Consider the following 20,461-nt stretch of genomic DNA (forward strand, 5'->3'; position numbering starts at 1 on the left):
ATTTTTACTCATAATTGACTGGCATCATATTTGCTAACAAGGTCTGTGTGTGCATAACTGCTCATCTTTTGAGTCAGTGGGTTTCTTGAGTCCCTGGTCATGAGCTTGCACTTCCAGATTTACTTTTTCTCTAAGAACACCATTTCTGAGCCAAAGCAGTTCACCATCTTGTTTACCTTCTTGATTTAAGATGGGCCCCTTAGAACCTATTGGCTGGGGTCCTTGTTTCTTTGTTCCTCTACTGATCTCTTTAGGTCATCTTGACTTTCTGGCATAATCCAGCAGTTTTTCCATGTACACGGAACAGCAGCTCCTGTAACTCACAGAGCCCTGGCACAATTTCTAGGAAACAAGTACAGTCTTTTATTCAAAAAGGTGTCAAGGGAAGAGTCATATAAATACTGACTAATAGTCACTCATGCTTAATTACTGATGCCTATGACAAAATTCCTAATGCACATGTGCAAGTCTGGGTGCAGTGCATTATATTATCATTTACACAGACAAATTTAAATTTTCTGGGGGAGGAAGTGTGGGGTGGGGGGGAGATGTCTCTGAGTATTACAGTCATCAAAGGTAATTCTAAGTTACATTTTCCTTCTAACAGCTAACAAGTTGCTATTTAATTTGTATTCTGTTACAGTGTCTGCTTGAGCCTCTTTGAAAAATTGGTTGTTAACTAAATAAGGATTTATAGTATTCTGTTCCTGGAGCCTCTTCACTTAGCATTCTATTCCTGAGAACTCTTCACTGCTCTATTACTCCAGCCCCCATTGTTGTGGTTTCAAAACTGACCTAGAGCTGTTAGGGGCTTTTTGTGAACTTTTATGCATGTCTGTCTTCATGTGACATTGTGACCACAGGACCACAGTAAGGCAGTTCAGCTACAATCTTTATAAATAAGTATTTACAAAGGATAATAAAATGTAAACAGTATTGGGCAGAGACACCTTTTTTCCTTAGTTTTGGTTAAGCCAATCTTCTGCTTTTTATTTATTAGTCTTGTGCATTTCCATTTCCATCTCATTTCCATCTCATTTCCCTTTGTACCTTGAAGTATTGCTGTTGTCTGCCCTATATTTCATTTTCTTCCCTTCTGCTTTTTTCCCTTCCATTTTCATCCCTTTCCTGATTGTTTTGGGGTTGGTTCTTTTTTTTGGTTGGGTTGGTTTAGTTTTGCTTTTTTTTAGTTGATCTTGTTTCTTGTCTCCTTTTTGTCTTCTTCACTGACAATGAGAAAAACGTGGTGTTTTTCATAAGAGCACCTATTAGTGCTTAGTGCTGAATTGTCCAGGTACATGTCAGGATTTCATGCAAAATGTCACCAACACCATGAAAAGACCTTTCCAGCCCAGACATAAATGTTTCCTACTGCAGTTTATAGTAGCTGTTGTTACAAAAGTGCAGAGGAAACCAAAGGAGGTTGTGTGTCAGCTTTCCTGGACCCCCAGAATTTTCTAGACTGGTAAGTGCACTTTGGTTTCTCTTCTTAAAAAAAAAAAATTAAAAAAAAAAATCAGCCTCCACACAAGCCATGCATGAATGGTCAGTGTGGGGGGTTAATCAAACAGTGGGTTCAAGTGTGTGCAGTGCAGACACTATTGGAGAGACCAGCCTAAGGGTAAAAGTATTGGGTAATGTTATATTTAACAATGGTAACAAGTCAAAAGATATGAAGTATATTATTGCCACTTCCTGTTCTCTGTAATAACATAAAAGTAATTTAATTGTGAAAAATTGTCATTTTATTATCAATTTTTCAGTATTGCATCTCACAAATAAATTTTGTGCCATCTCTGATTTTTTAACAGCTTTGCAAAACAAAATTTTGTAGCAACAAATTACATTCTTTATTCTCTTAACAGTGTATTTACCTCATGTAAATGGGTGCTCGCTCTTTTTCCTATTACATTGAAGACATTAGATTATTAGTAGTATTACATTACTATTTTCCTATATCATTGAGGAACAGAAATGAAGGAACAGGAAAACTGTCGCTTGTTAGAAATAACAAAAGTCCTTGTTGTAATCAATATTTTCTTCTGATTTATTTTTCTGTGTTCTACTACAGTTGCTGCTGTTTTTTTCCAAAGGGACCATAAATAAATTAGCCTTCTTTTTTTCTTGAGAAGCCATAAGTAAGTTACTGTAAAATTACCTAAATGTTCCACTCACAGCTGGTCTTTTGTGAAGCAATGCAGTGTTCTTTATAGATCAAGGCACCTCAGTTTTCTTGGCTCTGGATCATTGCATTCTTCATTATTGTAACTAACTGTTCTATAATTTTTGAACTTAGGAAAAAAGTGAAAACAAAGAAATAAGTTTTCTTAGGTCACTCTTTGGTGCATTTGGCCAAGACCCAGAAACACAGCTGAGACCCAGAAAAACAGAAATGACAGACTTTACAGGCATCAGACCATAGTATTCCTACAGTCTCTCCCATCCTGAGGCTAGTGTCTCCGTTCTTTGCCTTGAAGCTGAAAACCCCAGCACCACTGATAATTCACTGTCCTTTCACCAGTCATGGGTGGCAGGACTGGCAGCCTTAGTAGTGCAAAATGAAACTCCTTCCTTCCAGAGAGTCAGCCTGTTAGTCAGCCAGCACTCCCAGGGCAAGAGCTATAGGCCACAGCTCAGGTAAACATGAACACAAATACATACACACACCTGTGATCTGCTTGTATACAGCATAATGAACTGAAAACATGTATGGGCATAGGACTCTGGCTGTGAAGGCCACTACAGCACCTTTGCAATCACTATTACTTCATAAAGACATCTGGTCTAGTCTTGTAAAAACACATGTCAACCCTGAAATAAAAATCAAAGGATCACAAATCCAGAAGCTCATCAGGTCCTATGCTCATATTTTGCAGCATTATAAAAATCAATAATTAATTATTTTTCTATTCACAGTAGTAATAGGCAAACATTTCCATTTGTGATCCATATGGACATATCTATCTTTGTATCACTAAAAAAACCTCATTGATGAGATTATTCCAAAGTTGACTGTACTGATGTATAATCCATAACTGTATTATATAACATGTATTATACAGTATGTTGTATAATAGAAGAAAAGTGTGTATAACATATTGTACATTAACTATTTAATACAGTTCCGTAGCAGTGCAGGTGCAGCTTTGGGTCCTACCACTTAACGGTGGGGTGTATGGAATTCCAGCATCACAAAATGATAAGGTTGTACCTTGACAGTTTTTTAAGACAGAATTTGGAGTACTTATATTGTACTTCAGGAGCTTTGACAGTTTTTTATCTCTGTTATGTAAGTTCTGAGCTGTGATGATTTCAGTGTCCAGGTTTTATAAATGAGAGCTGCGGTCAGTAGCACCAGCCACGTTCTCATTGGGGACAGGAAGAAGGCCAAGGTGCCGTAAGTGCGCTGCAGGAAGTAGCAGGAGTAGACCTGCCAGGCCAGGAGCAGCACCATTGCCAGGTGAACAGGCACAGCCACGAGGCGGTGCACGTGACGGAGGTGGGAACGGAAGCTGTGGCCACGGCAGCGCAGCAGCAGGCACCAGCACAGATAGGCCATCAATGGCAGGTTGAAAAACAGCATCTGAAAGGAAGAGCGAAGAAAAATAAGACAATGAGGAAGCCAAGGGTTCTGGGTAATATCTATGACAGCTTAAAAATGTATGCACAGATAAAGCTGTCCCATTCTAAGGGCTGAGTACAATTCCTAGAGATGGAATCTCAGGATGCATCTCCATGACTGCAGATGAAAAAGCTGGGACTGCCTGGGCCTGAGTCCCAGGCCAAGAATTCCTGCCCATTCCCTTGCAGTAAGAGGCACTAACACACATCTGACATTTCCTGGAAATGATTCAGGGAGCCAGACTTAGCAAAAAATTAACATGGCAAAACCAGACAGTCTGTATGTCAGCTTAACTCTGACAGTCCAGCCCACTGCAGTGTCCCACTGGTACAAAGGAGACACCATGAAGAAGGAGGCAATGCTGTTTTGATCCTCTATGTTAAATGCCAAGGAATGACACTGTCTTCCAGATTAATGGGGAAAACACTCCTGGGAAAACTGGACTCGTGTGCTTAAAGAGTGACACCTACTGATCTGAAGAGTTATTAACACTGCAGGGGCTACCCTGGCCACTCAGTTTTTTGCTTACATTGTGTAAGCCAAAGGCAAAACTAGAAAATTCATTGAAAATTTAGTTATATATCTGTAGAGGCAGCCTCTAATCCAGATATCCAGGGAGTCCAAAGCAACATCATTTTATTAGAGAAAAAGAGAAGTTTGTGAAAATAATGCACAACCTCCTTCCTTTCTTTAAATCTGCAGAAAGGTAAGAAAGACCACTGTAGTCAGGCATGGTCAATAATCTCTTTACTTCCAAGACTTCTTTCTTTAAATCTATTAAAAAAACGGAAAAAATCCCCTGAGAAAAAAAAGCACTGGTTTTTAGCCTTTATTTTATAAATACTCACCTGTAAAATCCCAACCACAAATGTCATACTGCCCTGTAAGAAGGAACCACCAACAAACACTCCAAAGGAAAAACAGGCCCCCATCTGGCCATCTATCAGTTCACCTACAAACCATGGTCCTGCAAGAGAGGAAACCAAACATCACCATCAGGAAACAGAACAGAGACACAGCCCTTTCCCACACAGCCTTTTGTACCCTGAGACTTCCCTATTGCTTGTCTAGAGTAATCAGCCTCATGTTTTCATATGCAGCAAACAGCAGTCTGGTGTGAAAACACCACAGTTTGACGGGGTTGTGGCATGCAATGAAAATACTTTTGAATTAGTTTCATCTCTGTGACAATTTTCAACACCACACATAATATCTTCCTTATGAGAGAGGTGAAAAGGGTAGCTTTTTCCCAGAATTACAGTAAGATACGTGAAAAATGTGGTCACAAACAATTCCAGCCTGGCTCAGCATAGAAATTAAAACAGGCAGGCTGCTCTGTGTTATACATACTACACAGACTAACAAGAAAAGAGCTACTTCAGTAACATGTTATCAAAGGAGAATAAGCTCAGATTGTTAGCTCTGATGCTAATAATCAAAAAGTAAGTGAAAACGAAACTGAATTTAAAAATAATCACTTTGCTTTCAGAGTAATTTAACAATCTAAGTGTTTAATTAATTCAGGGCTTCTAAGTTAGGCTCTTACAAATAAGCCTTTAGTCTCTTGGACATTAACTTTTAAAGTTCCACATAGCTTTTGTAACTTCAGTAGATTTTCCTCATTCTCTAAGATGTTAGAATTCTTAAATTTTCATCAGGATCTAATGTGTAATTTCAAAATACCAATTTATGTCCTCCAGTACTCTAGGCTACTTACCCAGAATGGTGTATAAATTCAGAACCAGAATTGAGTAATAGAAGGTGTTTGTTTTACTGAAGACATGAAGAGAATATGAAGTCAGAGTAAGTAATCCCGGCTTTCCTAAACAGAGACAACATTTAAGAAAAACACAATTCAGTTTGCAACACCTTCCCCAGATCTATATGTATGTATAATACTGGTCTTTCTGAAACAAATCTGCATATTATTTACTCATTATTTTAAATAAGGAGTATAAAAATGATACTTGGTATGTCTACAGAAAAATGCAGAGGAATGCATTACTATTACTGTGATAACTGAAAGTAAAGAACCAATAAATATAACAATCTATATCAAAAAAGGCAGAGGAACCTGTCAGTCTAAAGGAATACACTTACTGTATGTAAATAATACTGAACGACCATTCTATACCCAGAAAATGAAGTTAGCTAGAATGAAAAACATGGAGAAAGTATGTATTAAATTAAAAATAGGAGAATCAAAACAGTAACTTTGCAAACCCAGAAAGGTGGGTCAGCGTGGACTAGAATTGTTGGATTTCCTTTGATTAAATCTACTGAGATCTGATAGCAGCTCAAAATTAAGTCTTGGCATTAAAATGACATTATTTTGACAAGTGTGTGGTGTTAGCAGAAAAAAGCAGTAGTAGCTCTCTAAATGATGCAGGCAATTCACAGATCAAGAGAACCTCCCTAAAAAGTTAGCTTGTAGACTTACATCTATTATGTGGCCTTCTCACAAAGAATTAACCCCTAGAGGGCAAGCTTCACCTTTGGAAATCAACAGCTCTAACAAATTTGTTCACTAAGATGTCAAACATTTATCATGGTCCACATGGACCTAGATGACCAAAGAGTCAGCTTTTTTAATATTTAGCTGCTGAATTCCATAAAGGCAACTGAAAATCTGATTCTTTTCTATGTAAGCAGTTGCTGTAGTTACCTCAGGATGCTACACAATTAGGAGTATACAGGAAGGTACAAACACTGACATGAATAGGAAGGGAGGTGGCTTCCAGAAAAATCTCATTAGTAAGGTGTGGTTCAAATGACTGTTTAAAGGATAAATACCATGAGCTTAATAGTAATAATTTTAATTTACTAGATGTATCACAAACAAAGTATCAAGTTATGACAGAAATGGCCTTAATCTTATTTTGAGAAAGACCCAATCCTGTCAGTGTTCTTTGCAAAAGTTAACAAATACTATCTTTACAAAAGGAAAACTGTTTCTCCACTCAGGCAAGAGAGAATTCTGTAGTGAAACAAGCACACATGCAGAACTAATACAAAACAAAACATTCCCTATGTATTGGATTCTTCAGTGAGAAAATTAAAATGAAACCTTGGACTTCAATCAACTCAACTTTTGTTTAAACAAAGATACCTGCTCAAGTTTCTAGTTTACTTTATTTGATATATTGGAGGTTTTCCAGCTTCCCTTAAAAGCGAAACAACAGCTTCTGAGAAACCAATCAAACCCCACAGTAGCAGCATATGGTGATTAACAGCACATTTACTTACATATTGTTAGCACACAGGTCAACAGTAAAAAGTCTAGGGGAAAACAGAACTACAAAAAACCACAGGTAAATGTTAGTTGATACCTTTGAGTGCTGGCTTTTGGAGGTGTCGGAAAACAACAAGTAAGGTAATCTGAATCAGCACAGTCAGTCCAAAGAGCACTCGGGCCTGAAAAGACAGTTTTGACTATAAGCCAGCCCTGGAATAATTGCAGCCTTGGAGCATGCCTTATGGACACTGAGAGAATGGTACAAAGATCCTCTTTGAAACACATATTCAAAGCTTGATGGTGTCACTGAACTGAAGAGTAAAAAAGGAAGCTGAAGAGTTTCTAAAATTTGTATTGTACTGACTTGAATTCTGCTCAATATCTGAAAGCAATAGACCTGAATCTTTAAAAATAGAGTTTGTAAACACATCCATTGAAAAAGTGTAGTTACACTTCCAAGGCAAAAACATTGTCTGAGCACTGTTCTGAAGAGAAATGCAGTTCAAGACATGGTGTAAAATGTGTGACACCATTTTACAGGATTAACAAACCTAAGAATAATTTTGAACCAATTATGATAAGAACTACCGTCATGTGGACTTTCTTATGCAGTTCTAGAAGTGCACCTAGGCTACTAAGACATGACATCCTTCTTTGCTTGAACTGAGCTGTAACACATCTGGATATGACCTGGCACTCAATAAAGTCAATGGGGATTTTGCCCTCCACTTCACTTCAGTTAGTTATAATGTCAGCAGCTGACAATGAGAATATTTGCAGCATTTTTTCCAGAAAACATATCGCAACAGTTCACAGTGAATTTCTCTTCAATTTAATGTTTCCTTTTTCTATTATCTCAATTTCTTGCTTGTACAAAATGTGTGTACACTTATGCCCAAAAATGGATAATTGGGACTAAATCCAGGATGTCAACTGTTTGTATAAACCATTGTTGTGCATTTGTGGTTGAAGTGTGCAACTTGAGAAACTTTAAATGTTTTGGAATTCCAAAAGAAATAATTTCTGGAAAAAGTAACTGCATTCAAATCTATGAATTCTTCAGGAATTAGGAAAACCCTACTGCAGACTGGGAAACCAACATGAAGTAACAGCTGTTTTGCTGAAAGTACTTACTAGAACATAGTGGTCAGTGAGAAGAATAACAGATGACCAAAAGTCAAATCTAAGAGAGAGGTTTTCTTCCATACCAAATAAATGGCCCCGTGTGCCAATTCTTCCTGAAGCATCCTAGATTGACATAAAATGAGAGCAATTACATAGCAGTGGTACAAAAAACTGTCAAGTAAAGTTAATCATTATCATTGAGAGATACAATTGATGTATGCTTCTCTGCATAGTGCTGTATTAAATTCCACCAACAAAGGGTTACTTACAGTCAATTCTGCCGTTTCAAGTAAACTGGTGGTTATAAAAGCATAATCTGAAAGTGCTACATTGAAGTAGAGCCTGTCAGAGATTCAGCAACTTAGGGAATACTGTGACTGTTTATGCCCCGCCCCACAATTGTTTTCAGAAAGTTCAATTCTAGGTAATAGCCCATATTAAAATATTTTCAAATTTTGTTGTGCTTCATTTCTGGTGTATTGTCATAAACCCATATATGTAAACAAACATTCGTTTATTGTTTTTTGTCATTTATTCAACACTTTGAGCACAGTGCTCCAGATGTGGCCTGGTAAGCACTCAGTAGAGCAGGACAGTGACTTGTCTTGGCTGCTGATGCCCTTGTGGATGCACCCCAGCATCCAGTAGATTTTCTCTGCTGCACCAGCACACTGTTCATTCACACTGAGCTTGTGGTCCACCAGGACACTGAGGTCCCTTTGCACAGACTTGCTCCCCAGCCAGGCAGATCACAGCCTGTGCTGCACTCCTGGATTATGTTTTCCCAGGTGCAAGTGCTTACACTTTTCCTTCATGAACTTCATAATGTTCTTCTTGGCCCACAATTTGCCCTTGATTAATCTGTATTGGGTCTTCCCAGTGATGTGCTTCATCTGACTTCAGAAAGCCCCCCACAAGGATTAATTTCCTGATTTTCCCAGAGACTGAAATAAGACTAAGGGGCCTATAATTTCCTGGATCCTCCCTTCAGCCTTCCTATACACCGGAGAGTTAGCCTTCTGTCAGTCTTCTGGGATGCCCCCTGATCTCCACAACTTCTCCAGGACTATGGAGAGTGGCCTCACAAAGATGTCAACCAGGTTTCTCAACACTGGAGTGGAAACTGTCAGGGCCCATTGATCTGTAGGATCAACCTCCTGTGCCAGGTCTCACTCCAACTCTTTTTTCATTGACAGTGGGTCTCTGTTTGCATCAGCCTTGATCCTTGCTTCCAAAGCCTGAGGCCCAACACTGCTGGTGAAGACAGAGGTGAAGAAAGTGCTGAGAACCTCTGCCTTGTCAGAGCTGTATGTGACTAATTCACTTCTGCTGTTTAACACCTGGCCAGTATTTTCCTTCTGTTGCTGCTTGCTGTTTATACACCTTTAGAACCATTTCTTGTAATTTTTTACATCTCTGGCCAGTTTCAAGTTTGCACTTCTGTCATGTCTTATTCTACTTCTTATGAAAAATAATATTTCTTTCTTTATTCCAGCAGCTTTATGAATATTTTGGTGCTTAGCAGTCTATGTTTATTCCTTTATTAAATCCTTTGGGTTTTGTAATCAGACAAATATGAAAATAAGTCTGTTATCATGTATTTTGTTCCTAGTTATGTGAGGCAGGAGGGTGACAGAGAAGCCATGATGAAGAAAAAAAAAATCTATACAGAGAATGCCAACAGGTACCTTACCTGGACAGTCACATCTATGTGATGGAACCCTTCACTGTAGTTTTGTGGGCTCCACTTCAGCACATAGAGAGGGCCAGACACCTGATGTGCATTCCCCAGGTGAACTCCATCTATGTAGACTTTGACAGAGACAATGACAGAAGGAGAGAATGCCAGAATTCTAAGGAGTAAATAAAGAGCAAAAGAAACAGATTTGTTACTGGACTTGCAGGTACGTAATTACTTCCTTAAGAAGAAGTCTCTAAAGGTTAAGCTGCCTTGTAGTAAAGAGTTCAAAATATTTAGAAATTACAACAGTGAAATATCTGTAGGCTAATGGTAACATGGTAGGTTTTTCCTACAGTTACAGACAAAGTAGTTCTGTATGGCACTACACAAAAGAACAGGATAGAAAACTGGATGTGGAACAGATCAAAAGGTGGCAGAAGTTGTAAGGCCTTGACAGAAATAATTTTAGAACTCTTGCTTTAAAACATCTCCTAACAGAAGTGGGATGCATCCTCCAGCACACATAGACACATAACCAAAGACCTGCAGATGTCTTCATAAAAAATTGCCAGGCTCTCTCTCTAAAGTCCTTTGTTGTTGGGAGTGGGGTTTTTTTTCCCTTCTTTTTTCCCCCTTTTTTTCTTTTTCCTAGTCAGAATATAACCTCTCAGAGTTTGTTACTGCATTTAGGACAAATGGAGTGGAATGCCAGTTCTCAGATACCAACAAATGTATTGCCACCTGGCAGTAGTGCTATATTCACAGAAACAGTGACACTAATACAGACTCAAAAATATTGTAAGTGCAATTCCTTTCATTTCTGGTAATATGAATGGCATTACAGAGCATGTTTTAGTCAAATGAAGGTGTTTCATACAGTTAGGGTGAATAAATCTACTAGTTCCTATATTTAGTATAATCTTAAGATTGTTCAGATAAGGTTCTGAATGGGAAACTGGAAAGTAATTAGGACATCTAGTAGGATACTGCTCCCTAACTGAAAAGTGTGACAAACTTCTTTTTATTGTAACCCTATGTATGCAGTATTTCAAGCAGATTAGTCTTACAGCAAATATAAAATGCTGAAAAGGGCCTAAAAATCTGAAATATAAATGTAAAAATTAAATAGATAAATAGATTAAAAGATTGAGAGATTTAAAATGAATATGAAAATTGGCAAAATGTTTTAGTATGTAAAGGATGTAGAATTGAAAAGACAAAGCTAAGAAGTCTGAAGTGAATAGAGAAAACATTTAGAAAAATACATAGACAAAATTCTGAAATTAGCAGAGTTGATGTGAACATGTGAGATAAATAACACAGATTACATAACAATCTATGCATATTGATTACATATGAATCTATTTTAATTATATATTAATTGATCAACTTTGGTTACATAAAGTTTGTTTGACCTTAGGGGAAATAACTGCATAAATTAAAAAAACCATGAATTACTACTACCCAAACTTTTTATCACAGATATGATACAAAGCAAGCTCTCTGGAATGATCTTCCAGAGAAAAATTAATTCTGAGAACAGCAGACACATATATAAAAAAAAAAGTTTTGTGTATATACATATAAATATAATTAAATATTGTGAAATCAAGACATTACAGGGTACCTGATATGAGTGGAATAAACAATTTTGACTAGTGGTTCATGAGTAGAACTGCTGTAAAGGAAGGATTTGGGATTGGTGATGAGAACTACAGGCCACTCTTCAAAGTTGAGATCTGCGAAGCTGAGGAGGTCATGATCAAACGCGAGGATCCTGTATCTATAAAGAAAGGAAACAAATTTTGCTAATACAAACTGCTTTGTGAACAGCTGATTTCCAGCTCCTCAAGTTCCTAAAGAACCTGGCTTTATTTTCTATTTATTCTCTTCTGTAGTTGATCTTACATTCTCCAACTCTGCTATATTAACTGTACAGTTGCTTACCTCTGATGAGGTTAATTTTATTATAAATCATGGAAGCAGTACTCAAAGTTCCAAGTGTGAAGATCTATGGAATTTTGCACATGAATCAGACAGATGAACATTACATTAAAGACCTCAAATATAATGTACATTTCCATAGTGTCTGTGTAGGTACTCTAGTTCAGGACAATGACCCCAGTGTGCTCCTCCCCTGTATCCATACCTTTCTTTGGATTACTGCAGAATAAAAGTTAATATACAACTATCCACTCCACATAGCATCAGACACTTTTGGATATGCAAGTAAGGTAACATTTCTCAGGAGGACTATTTCTGTGTCAAGAATTCTAACAGCTATTGCAGAGCATGTAGAGAAGAGAGATGCTGAATTAGTGAGAGAAGTAGTGATGCTGAATTTTACAACAATATATTTTTCTACATTTAATACTAAATACATACTATCTGGATACACATTTAGATGCCCCCTTTTTAGTTTTTAAATATCAAGAATTAATAAAAAAAAAATTTAATTTATTAGCACACTGTTGATATGGGGAAAAATTCCAAACATACACACAAGACCTTTTTTCAAAAGCACTAATAATAATAATAATAACCAGTCAGGCTGATTTCATGCTTCTTTCAAGTGCACCACAGAGCATAAAAGAGAATCACAGTACAGCAGGTAGGTTTCATATAATAATTTGCTCATATGGGCTTTTCTTACCTCCTATTATCCATCCAGTCTCCCAATTCAAGTTCCAGAGTGCCACCACGGTGCTGACTGTGCAAGACTGGCATCAGCCCACCCATTGTATGGAGATGTCCACATAAATAGGCTGTGGCAGAACTAATAAGAATTGTGATTATTTGGGTGGGAAGGAAATATCACTGCAGAAAACCTGAAAAGTGAGAGATGAGCATGTGAAAACAGACAAGAAATGTACTTCATGCTGAAAACATAGAGGGTAAGAAGACCTTACCTCATTAGTGTTCGTATTCCAGGGGATGGGGAGATGATTGTGGAGGTGGGGTAGTGGCCAAACCAGATAGTATGGTTGCTGTGTAGACTTTCTGTTGCCATCGAAGACAGCTCTGCCATTTGATTCTGAAACAGGCAGGTGACAAATCCATTTTGCTAAATAAATGTCTCACATGCATTATAACTTAAAAACGTAAACACACTTATAGATGAACATAAATCTTTCAAACAATTTTTCTATATTTAAAAAAACCCAAACCTCCAAACAAACCACTACAGGAATAAAACAGCCAGCAAAATGGAATGCAAAGACTTATACAATACCATGTTTAAAATCCCAAAAAAATTATAGGGTCTTTTAGGGCCTGGGCTGAGTGTGGCATCCACGCAGATGAATGAATAGTTCCCAAAAGAGGTAGTGTGGATGTAATGGAAAGAGCCATCTTTATGCCAGGCAGAGTATTTCCTAACAAAACAAGATAGAAATATTGCTGTTAGGAAAGCTTGTACCCATGATAAACATGCGTTGCTTTCTCTCTTTCCATTGACAACAGCAAATTTCACTATTTCTAACTAACAAATTGGGAGTGCTTTTGATACTTTATGCTAGATGGGAATTGTACACATCTTCCACTGGCAAAGACATGACATTTCAACTAATAGTACCACCTAAATTGCAATTCTGTAACTAAAATGATGGTGAGTTCATCTGAGAATCACTAAAATTAATTAAATTCAGGTTAGGGGTTTTTTTTTTATTCATTTCTTTTGGGGTTTTGAAGTGGGCCTTTTGTGTGCATTTGGGGTTTTTAAAGTTGTTTTAGTTTTGTTTTACTCCTTGCATGATTTGTGGAAACGAAAACATTCCTGAGTTCAGATGATGAGTATAATTTGAGCACAGCCATCCAGAAATCAGTTCATGTCCCTGTTCCTCCACTAATCAGAACAATAAAATTGCCAGAAATGTTGACCTGAATACAATACAAGCCAATATATTAAAACCAAGTTTTCAATACTTCTAATGCTATAAAACCCCTTTCAAAATATTTTTTTAAGTTAGCAGTATCTTTATGAACATCATCAACTTCAATAAAATTTCTTCATTTAGTCCCACTTTGAGTATGTATAACAGTTGATTAATCCTCTGCTAATGCTGAGAACATATAATAGGAACCTATGTTTTTGTGTAAAAATATTGTATTTCAATACAACCCATTACCCTCTTTAATTGTAATGCATAATGAACACCAGAATGTGGTATTGAATAACTGTTTTTCCTAGCTTCTATTTTTATTTCTGCAAACAATTTTTGTAGTTTTAATATTTTAAAATATACTTATATTTTTATATATTGAAAAAACAACTCCATTTCACTCTTCCATCTTCTTTCTCCTAGAGTGTGACTGAAAATTTTGTAGACATTGACAGATTTAACACACTCAATTACAAAACACAGAAAGGTAAGAGATAAGAAATCTGCACAAAGAATTCTCTATTTTCTCAATCGATTCTGCTCTAACTGACAATGCAAAAGACAGAGGGAATAGTAGATATGATCCTGGGCTAGAAGAAAGTCAGTGAAAAAGCATATATGTAATAACTGAAAACAGAGTACTGTTTAGTGAATTTGACCTTGGATATAGCTGCATCTGTATGGTAAATAAAAGTACCTGTAATAATTCTGAACACTATCCAGGCGTGGAATGTTGAATGAATCTGTAAGGGAGTAAAAAAGGAAATAAGAAAATTTTCAGATCAAATTGATCATTGGCCCCTGTATCTAACTAGGCAATGTTGAGATAAAGCAGTCTCAGCAGGTGCTGAAGAGCTACTTTTTAAAAAATGCATGATTGACAAGCAGACTAACTGTGCAGAGGAGGCATTATATACTCAATGCAGTTAAATGGAGATAGTTTTCTCATTCAAGTTTCAATTAAAAAATAAAGGCATTGTGGGAATATAAATTGTTATTTAGCAGCCAAAAACTAAACCTGTCTCCATTTTGACCACAGAACCTTTCAAGAGCTTTTCTGGACTGGGTGCATGCTCTGTAAGTAAGACTTAACTCTTTCATGGAAAATAAGGAGCATCTCATCTAGAGAACAGCATGTGTAGAACAGACATCAGCTTGGGGAGGTCTGTACTGCAACAGCTCCACCTCTCCTAATAAATGCTGGTGACAGAAGCCTAATGGGAAAATGAGTATATATGACAAAGCATGCACTTTCCCCCCTCCCAGGGCAGCTTCCTGTACAGCCTGTTTATACAGCCTACACAACTGTCAGCTTGTGTTTGAATGCTTACAGTGTGGCAACAGCTGATGGATCTAACCTCCCATGACTCCCTTCTATTCAAAAGAAACCAAATTTCCTTTAGCTGCTGAACATGTGACACCCTTTAAACTTAAACCTGTGAGGGGGAAGTCTATGAAAAGTAAATTGAAACCATTTCTTCAGTATGGTAAGATTACAGTTTGCCCCTCCATTAAATAATGTGGTATATAAAATAATGACGTGGAAAACTAACCTCTGAAGTCATGTTCTACCACTTGCCAGGTAAAAGACTCTTACCTCTCTGGTACTAAAACTCACTCCAGTAAGAGCTTGTAAACAAAGTGTGTCCCCAGTAGACGTGGATGGTAAGTCCTTCTCCTAATTCATGAACACTAACACACTAGTGAGTACTAACATTTTACCTCTATATTCTGTGATCTGCAATCACAGGAAAGACAGAAATGTTTCATTTTCTTCTTACCATGATTCCCTTTGATGTCTATCCACTTGGTTTTTTCCGTGACCCTTGATCTCTTCAGGATTGACTGATAAGTTTTCCACTCATCTTCTACCTGTTCAGATCCCAGTTTATCTCTTGTCTTAGCATCTGTCAGATCACCTGAGAGTGTACAAAGGTGAGATATAACTAGAGGCCTACACAGCTTATACAAATACTGTAACTAGACAAGCCATCCCTGCCTTCAAGTCTAAGTGGCTGCAGGCCTGGGTGCAATCTGTATGTTTCTGTATCTGGCCCACATGATCAGCGTAAATGCCTTCTAATGCAGATGCAGCAACCTCATCAGACATCTATTGACCACATCACTGCAGCACTTTCACTAATTAGATAACAACTTTCTACAGAAGCAAAACTCCAGGCCTAGCATTAAGATTCTAAAACCTTGCACACAGCAACGGCCTAAAGTTTTTTCAATTATCTTGTCAAAACTTCATCTATTTCAATAGCAAGCTGTCATATGAAGTGGCAAGGCTTATTACACCTCTCTTGGTATGATATGTTCAAATGGAAACCAGCAATAAAATCCTACATTAATTCACAGGTGAATTTCATACAAATGAACTGGAATTGTTCTGAGCAGGGAACTGTATCTTAGTGGCTAACTACAGACATTGCTCACTTCTGTAATTTCAAACATAAAGAATGTAGAATCATGACCAGAGCAAGAGGGAGGGTAGCTGATAGCAAGGGCTATGATGCAGCAACACCTACTGGGAAAACATTAGCTATCTTGTGTGATTGTGTCTGTTATGTATAGAACACACTAAACTCTCTGAAGAAACTGAATGCTCAAAAAAATAATAATAATTCCCTTGTTGAGAAGTTTTTTTTTCAGCTTCTAGCAGTCTCCCTTCAGCTGCAATTCAATTTCTATTACTTAAGATATGTTTAAAGTTCTCTCTTGGGATCCTACAATTTTGCCTATTTGCTGCACCTTTGACAGTCCACTCAACAGGAAATTTACACTTTTCAACTGCTTACCTGTTGCTAGAACAAGTGCTGGCTGAATTACATCAATTGTTTCTGAACAAAATTTCTCAAAGTCAGGAGCTCGTTTGGGATCCCGAAATTTGCTGATATGAATATCTGAAACCTGCAAAAGAGAAGACTGAAACACTGCCCCAAGTAAACGGGTTATTGCTACCCAGGCTGTTCTGCAAAGCCAAGTATACATTAGAATGCAACATAAGAGCAGTCACAGTGATTCATGTCAGTGTAAGGGATACAGGGAGAAACAAAAGTGGATGACTAGGGGAGAAGGAAAGCAGTACAAGCAAATGCTATTGCAACTCTAACCCCTAAAATCACATTTACATCAAGAAAATTTCCTTAAAACTAAGCGCATACAAAAGTATGAGTAAATACTTAGGTATCCACAGTAAACTGTGATGGCTGTAAGTGGCCTGTTGCCTTTCAAATTCTGGCAGTTTCTGTGCAATACACTGATCCTGCTGCAAGTAAGAATACAAAGCAGTTCTGCAAAGCAATAGGTTAAAACTACCTAGAACTTGAAATGTACTGAAAATTTATTTTGTACCTGGTGTGACATTTCCAGTAGCTGAGTGAAAGGATTTTTAACATTCTATCCAAGCATTTTAATGGATCAAACAAGTGTGTTTAGATCTCATTCCATGTGCCTTCAAGAAGGCAAATATTGCCTAAGAAATGATGATATGACTTGTATGTAACTGTAGAAGATGCTGTTCATTTCTGAATCAGTGAAAGCCCTCACATCAGAAGAGCCATTTGGGGAGAGTAAGAAATATAAGATTTTTCTATTTTTTTACATTTGTGGCTTTTTGGTACTGTACAAAAAAAAAAACCCTTATGTATTGCATCAATTCCACTTTCCATTCTACTTCAGCCAATTAATTAATTGTCTTCCTTGGTTTGAACAAATGGTATTTGATGCTCAAAAAGCAGTAAGCAAATGCTCATCTGACATTATCACTTGGAAAGAAAAACATTAACTTTTATGTTCAGTTTAATAAACCTGTTCTCATAAAGCTTTTAGTTTTTGAAAAATCCAGATAAAATATCTTGGAGAAAAATTATTTACTTCTACTTATTCAGTCATCTCTACACGAAGAAAATATTACCTGAACACAGTTTTTAAATTTTGCTTAGGAAACTCCCCATTCGGAATGACATGGAATTTTTGCCTAGATCAGAATTGCATGCTAAAAAAGATATAGCTTTTAGATATAACTTTGTCTTCACTTTCATTGATGTATTCAAACTCGTGTGAAGCAAAGAGCACAGCAAAACTACCTCGGTACATCAAACCTCATTTAATCATTGACAACAACACAACTTGTTTTGCTTCTTTTCGGCCTATGGATTTGCAATTCATTTATCTCAGCAATCAAACACAGAAAATCAAAACTTCTACAGTTTTCATTCTTGAGAAAAAACAGTCTTAAAAAAAACCTTAGCCATGCTCTACCAGTAGCTACAGCAAATGTAAATTTCCAACCTTACAGCAGAGAGTGGTTCGGAAGCCTAATTTCCTACAGTGACTTTGCCACTTTTCTTCCCCATGAGTTTAAGATTTTTAAAAGGGTTCAACTTGTAATTCCTGAGAGTTACAGTGTCTTGGGACTTTTGAGAGCTGGGACTAAGTTTCTTTCATCATTAACAGCCATGACGTATGAAGATCTCAGAAGTGGAGCTTCTTCCTTTTTTTTTTTTATTTTGAATTCATTTCAGATGACATCCCAGTGGATAAAGAAAAGATAAAAACACAGTGGGCAAGATGAAAAGCTTGAAATGCTCTTATTTACTTTCCAAAATATAGGTGAAAGCCCATTTTGCTGCTCCTTCCCCCGCTCTGACTGATGTGGATACTCTCATTGCTTCATAGGAGTTACTTGCATTAAAATGGGTTGGAAGAGATACAGGGATGAGGAGAAATCACCATCAACATTTCTTATCTGTAGCAAAGATGTGGTTCAGGAAATGCGGGTGTTAACAAAGAAGAATTATAAGGTCTAGAGCAACGGTAGAATGCTTTCAGCTGAGAGAAATTGAGAAATAATTATATGCTTGTCAAATACTGAACTAGAGTGTCTATTTGGCAGTGGGTAAGAAAGGAAATTCTGCTACAATAAAGATGGATGAGCCATTAATAGAAGATTAAAGTAGAAAGACTGTGATTTAGTTCCTCTAAGAAGAGATAATCTTGTGTTTGGGAAGAAAAACAAGGCAGGAACTGCTGGGAGCAGAACTGACCATCTAGAGCTCTATTCAGTGACCTAGGCTAGACCTATGGAATCACCAGGGAGCCTGAAGCCTGGTTCCCATAACATCATCAGGCACAAGGCTGGATTTGGTGCTTGATTAATTTCCAAGTTAGGTCAATGATAAAGCAGCTGTTTAAAGGGCATGTCTGAAAGAGAACATAACCACTTGAAAGTAAAGCCAAGTCTCAAATTAGCTGTGCTGTGACCTATCCTTGGGAGAACTCTACTTGAAATGACACAACCAGAGAGAACACAGCAAGAGAAACATGGACCTGTGCATGCTGTTTGTCAGTATATCTGCAGCTGCTATGTGCTGCTCTATTTGACTTTTCATACAAGACAACAGCTCAGGACAGGGGCTTTCCTTACATTATTTCAAGCATTTCTCTTGATACTTGTACTCTGAAGTAAAAATAAGCCTTAAGTCACTTAAGGAAAAATTACTGGAAAAAAATTACACCACCAATTAGAGAGAACCAAAGGACCAAACATATGCCAGCTTGTCCACTAAGAGCACTACCTGTAGCTAATAAAGTCAGGCAAAGTGTTCTTGAGATTGAGAATTAAAACAAAACCATAAAAGCAGCTCTTTGTTGGAAGGAAATGCACAGCAATCCCTGAGACATTTCAGCCACAGCTGAACTACGAATATGTAAACATCTTTGTGGCTAGTTCTACACCAAGTGCTTTGGGAATACTCTGGGGAGAAGAGTCAGAAGAAGCCACAGAAACCCTAAGACGTGACAATTTGCTTCCAGGACAATGCCAGGTCAACCTGGATTTTATGTTTAACCTGGAAAAAAAGCAGTGTATATTTAACCTTCTGAATACTGGCACAGTACCTTCTACTGCTATAAATCAGTAAAGCTATTTCCTTAGCCACACAATTTTTCTGAGTTTTGGGATAGGGAAAGGGACAGGCAGAGCCTGCATTTCTCCCTCCCCAGGATATTAGATAATACCACATCAGGTACTGATGCAATATATAGGGTAGTGTAATAATTAGGTGATTTTTAATTACCAACTTCCACTACACACATCTGTGTGATAAGGAAACTTCTCTGTGCAACCATCGAGGAGCCACAGTGGCAGTCACTCACACCACCTTTGACCGAGGCCCCTTCACAGCTACATAACCCACACTCACAGTCAGACCAGGTTTCCTTGCCAGCTGTGCCCTAGGTTTCCCATAGCAGGGTCTCAGACTTCGGGATCATTAAAATAATTTAATCTTGGTGCAGTAATTAACAAAATAACAGTTTGACTTGGGTACCTCTGAGAAGGTGCCCCAAAGAAAGGAATCTCTGGCTTTTATACCGTCACAGTCTGGGAGTCATGGGCTCCTGCCGTCTCTGAGTGTCCTGGCCGGGCCACATGTTCCCGTGCCCGGCGCCCTCCGCCGCGTAAAGGGTCGGGCAGGTCCCGGCCTTTCGCCTCGGGCTCCCGCCCCCCGGAGCTCAGCCTGTAGCCAGCCCTGCAGCTGCACATCGAGCTGCCGGCACCAAACATATTCTTCAATATGTTCAGTGCCCGCGACCTTTGGGGCAGCCTGGCCAAACGCCTGTAACCTGGGCTTGGCTGCGCGCCTCCGCCGTGCCCGCGCTCGGCGGCCCCTGGCCCCCCGGCCCCGCTCACCTGCACGACCCAGAGCAGGCTGGCGGCGGTCGCCCCGGGCGCGGGCTGCGGGGCCCAGCGGCGGCGCTGCCCCGGGGCCGGCGGCGCCCCCGGCGGCCCGTACCAGTCCAGCAGCAGCGCCACGGCGGCCGCCGCTAGCAGCCCCGCCGCCAGCCCCAGCATCGTGCGCCGCGCCGCCACCGCGCCCGCCCCGGGCGAGCCCCGCGCCGCCAGCCCCGGC

General features: G+C 38.6%; 1 protein-coding gene across 1 annotated transcript; it reads right to left on the reverse strand.

Moving 5' to 3' along the window:
• Positions 1-81: 81 nt before the first annotated feature.
• On the reverse strand, positions 82-20,403 carry TMEM62 (transmembrane protein 62). The gene is made up of 14 exons (XM_005479986.4): positions 20,242-20,403; positions 16,346-16,457; positions 15,326-15,463; positions 14,242-14,287; positions 12,896-13,037; positions 12,573-12,697; positions 12,317-12,439; positions 11,291-11,446; positions 9,676-9,835; positions 7,992-8,105; positions 6,952-7,036; positions 5,340-5,444; positions 4,471-4,589; positions 82-3,583 (listed from the first exon to the last, which is right to left on the reverse strand). The coding sequence occupies exons 1-14, from the start codon at positions 20,401-20,403 to the stop codon at positions 3,257-3,259; spliced, it is 1,914 nt and encodes a 637-aa protein (XP_005480043.2). The 3' UTR covers positions 82-3,256.
• Between the last annotated feature and the right edge of the window lie 58 nt (positions 20,404-20,461).

Source organism: Zonotrichia albicollis, chromosome 6 (genome assembly GCF_047830755.1).
Source record: "Zonotrichia albicollis isolate bZonAlb1 chromosome 6, bZonAlb1.hap1, whole genome shotgun sequence".
In the NCBI taxonomy this organism is placed as follows: Eukaryota; Metazoa; Chordata; class Aves; order Passeriformes; family Passerellidae; genus Zonotrichia; species Zonotrichia albicollis.

Bases quoted from the DNA above. Each gene is read 5' to 3' on its own strand.
- TMEM62 (XM_005479986.4), bottom strand. From the start codon at position 20,403: ATGCTGGGGCTGGCGGCGGGGCTGCTAGCGGCGGCCGCCGTGGCGCTG. The intron at 16,458-20,241 runs GTGAGCGGGGCC...TCTCTTTTGCAG, and splicing joins GCCTGCTCTGGGTCGTGCAG to GTTTCAGATATTCATATCAG. The intron at 15,464-16,345 runs GTAAGCAGTTGA...GTACACTCTCAG, and splicing joins AGCACTTGTTCTAGCAACAG to GTGATCTGACAGATGCTAAG.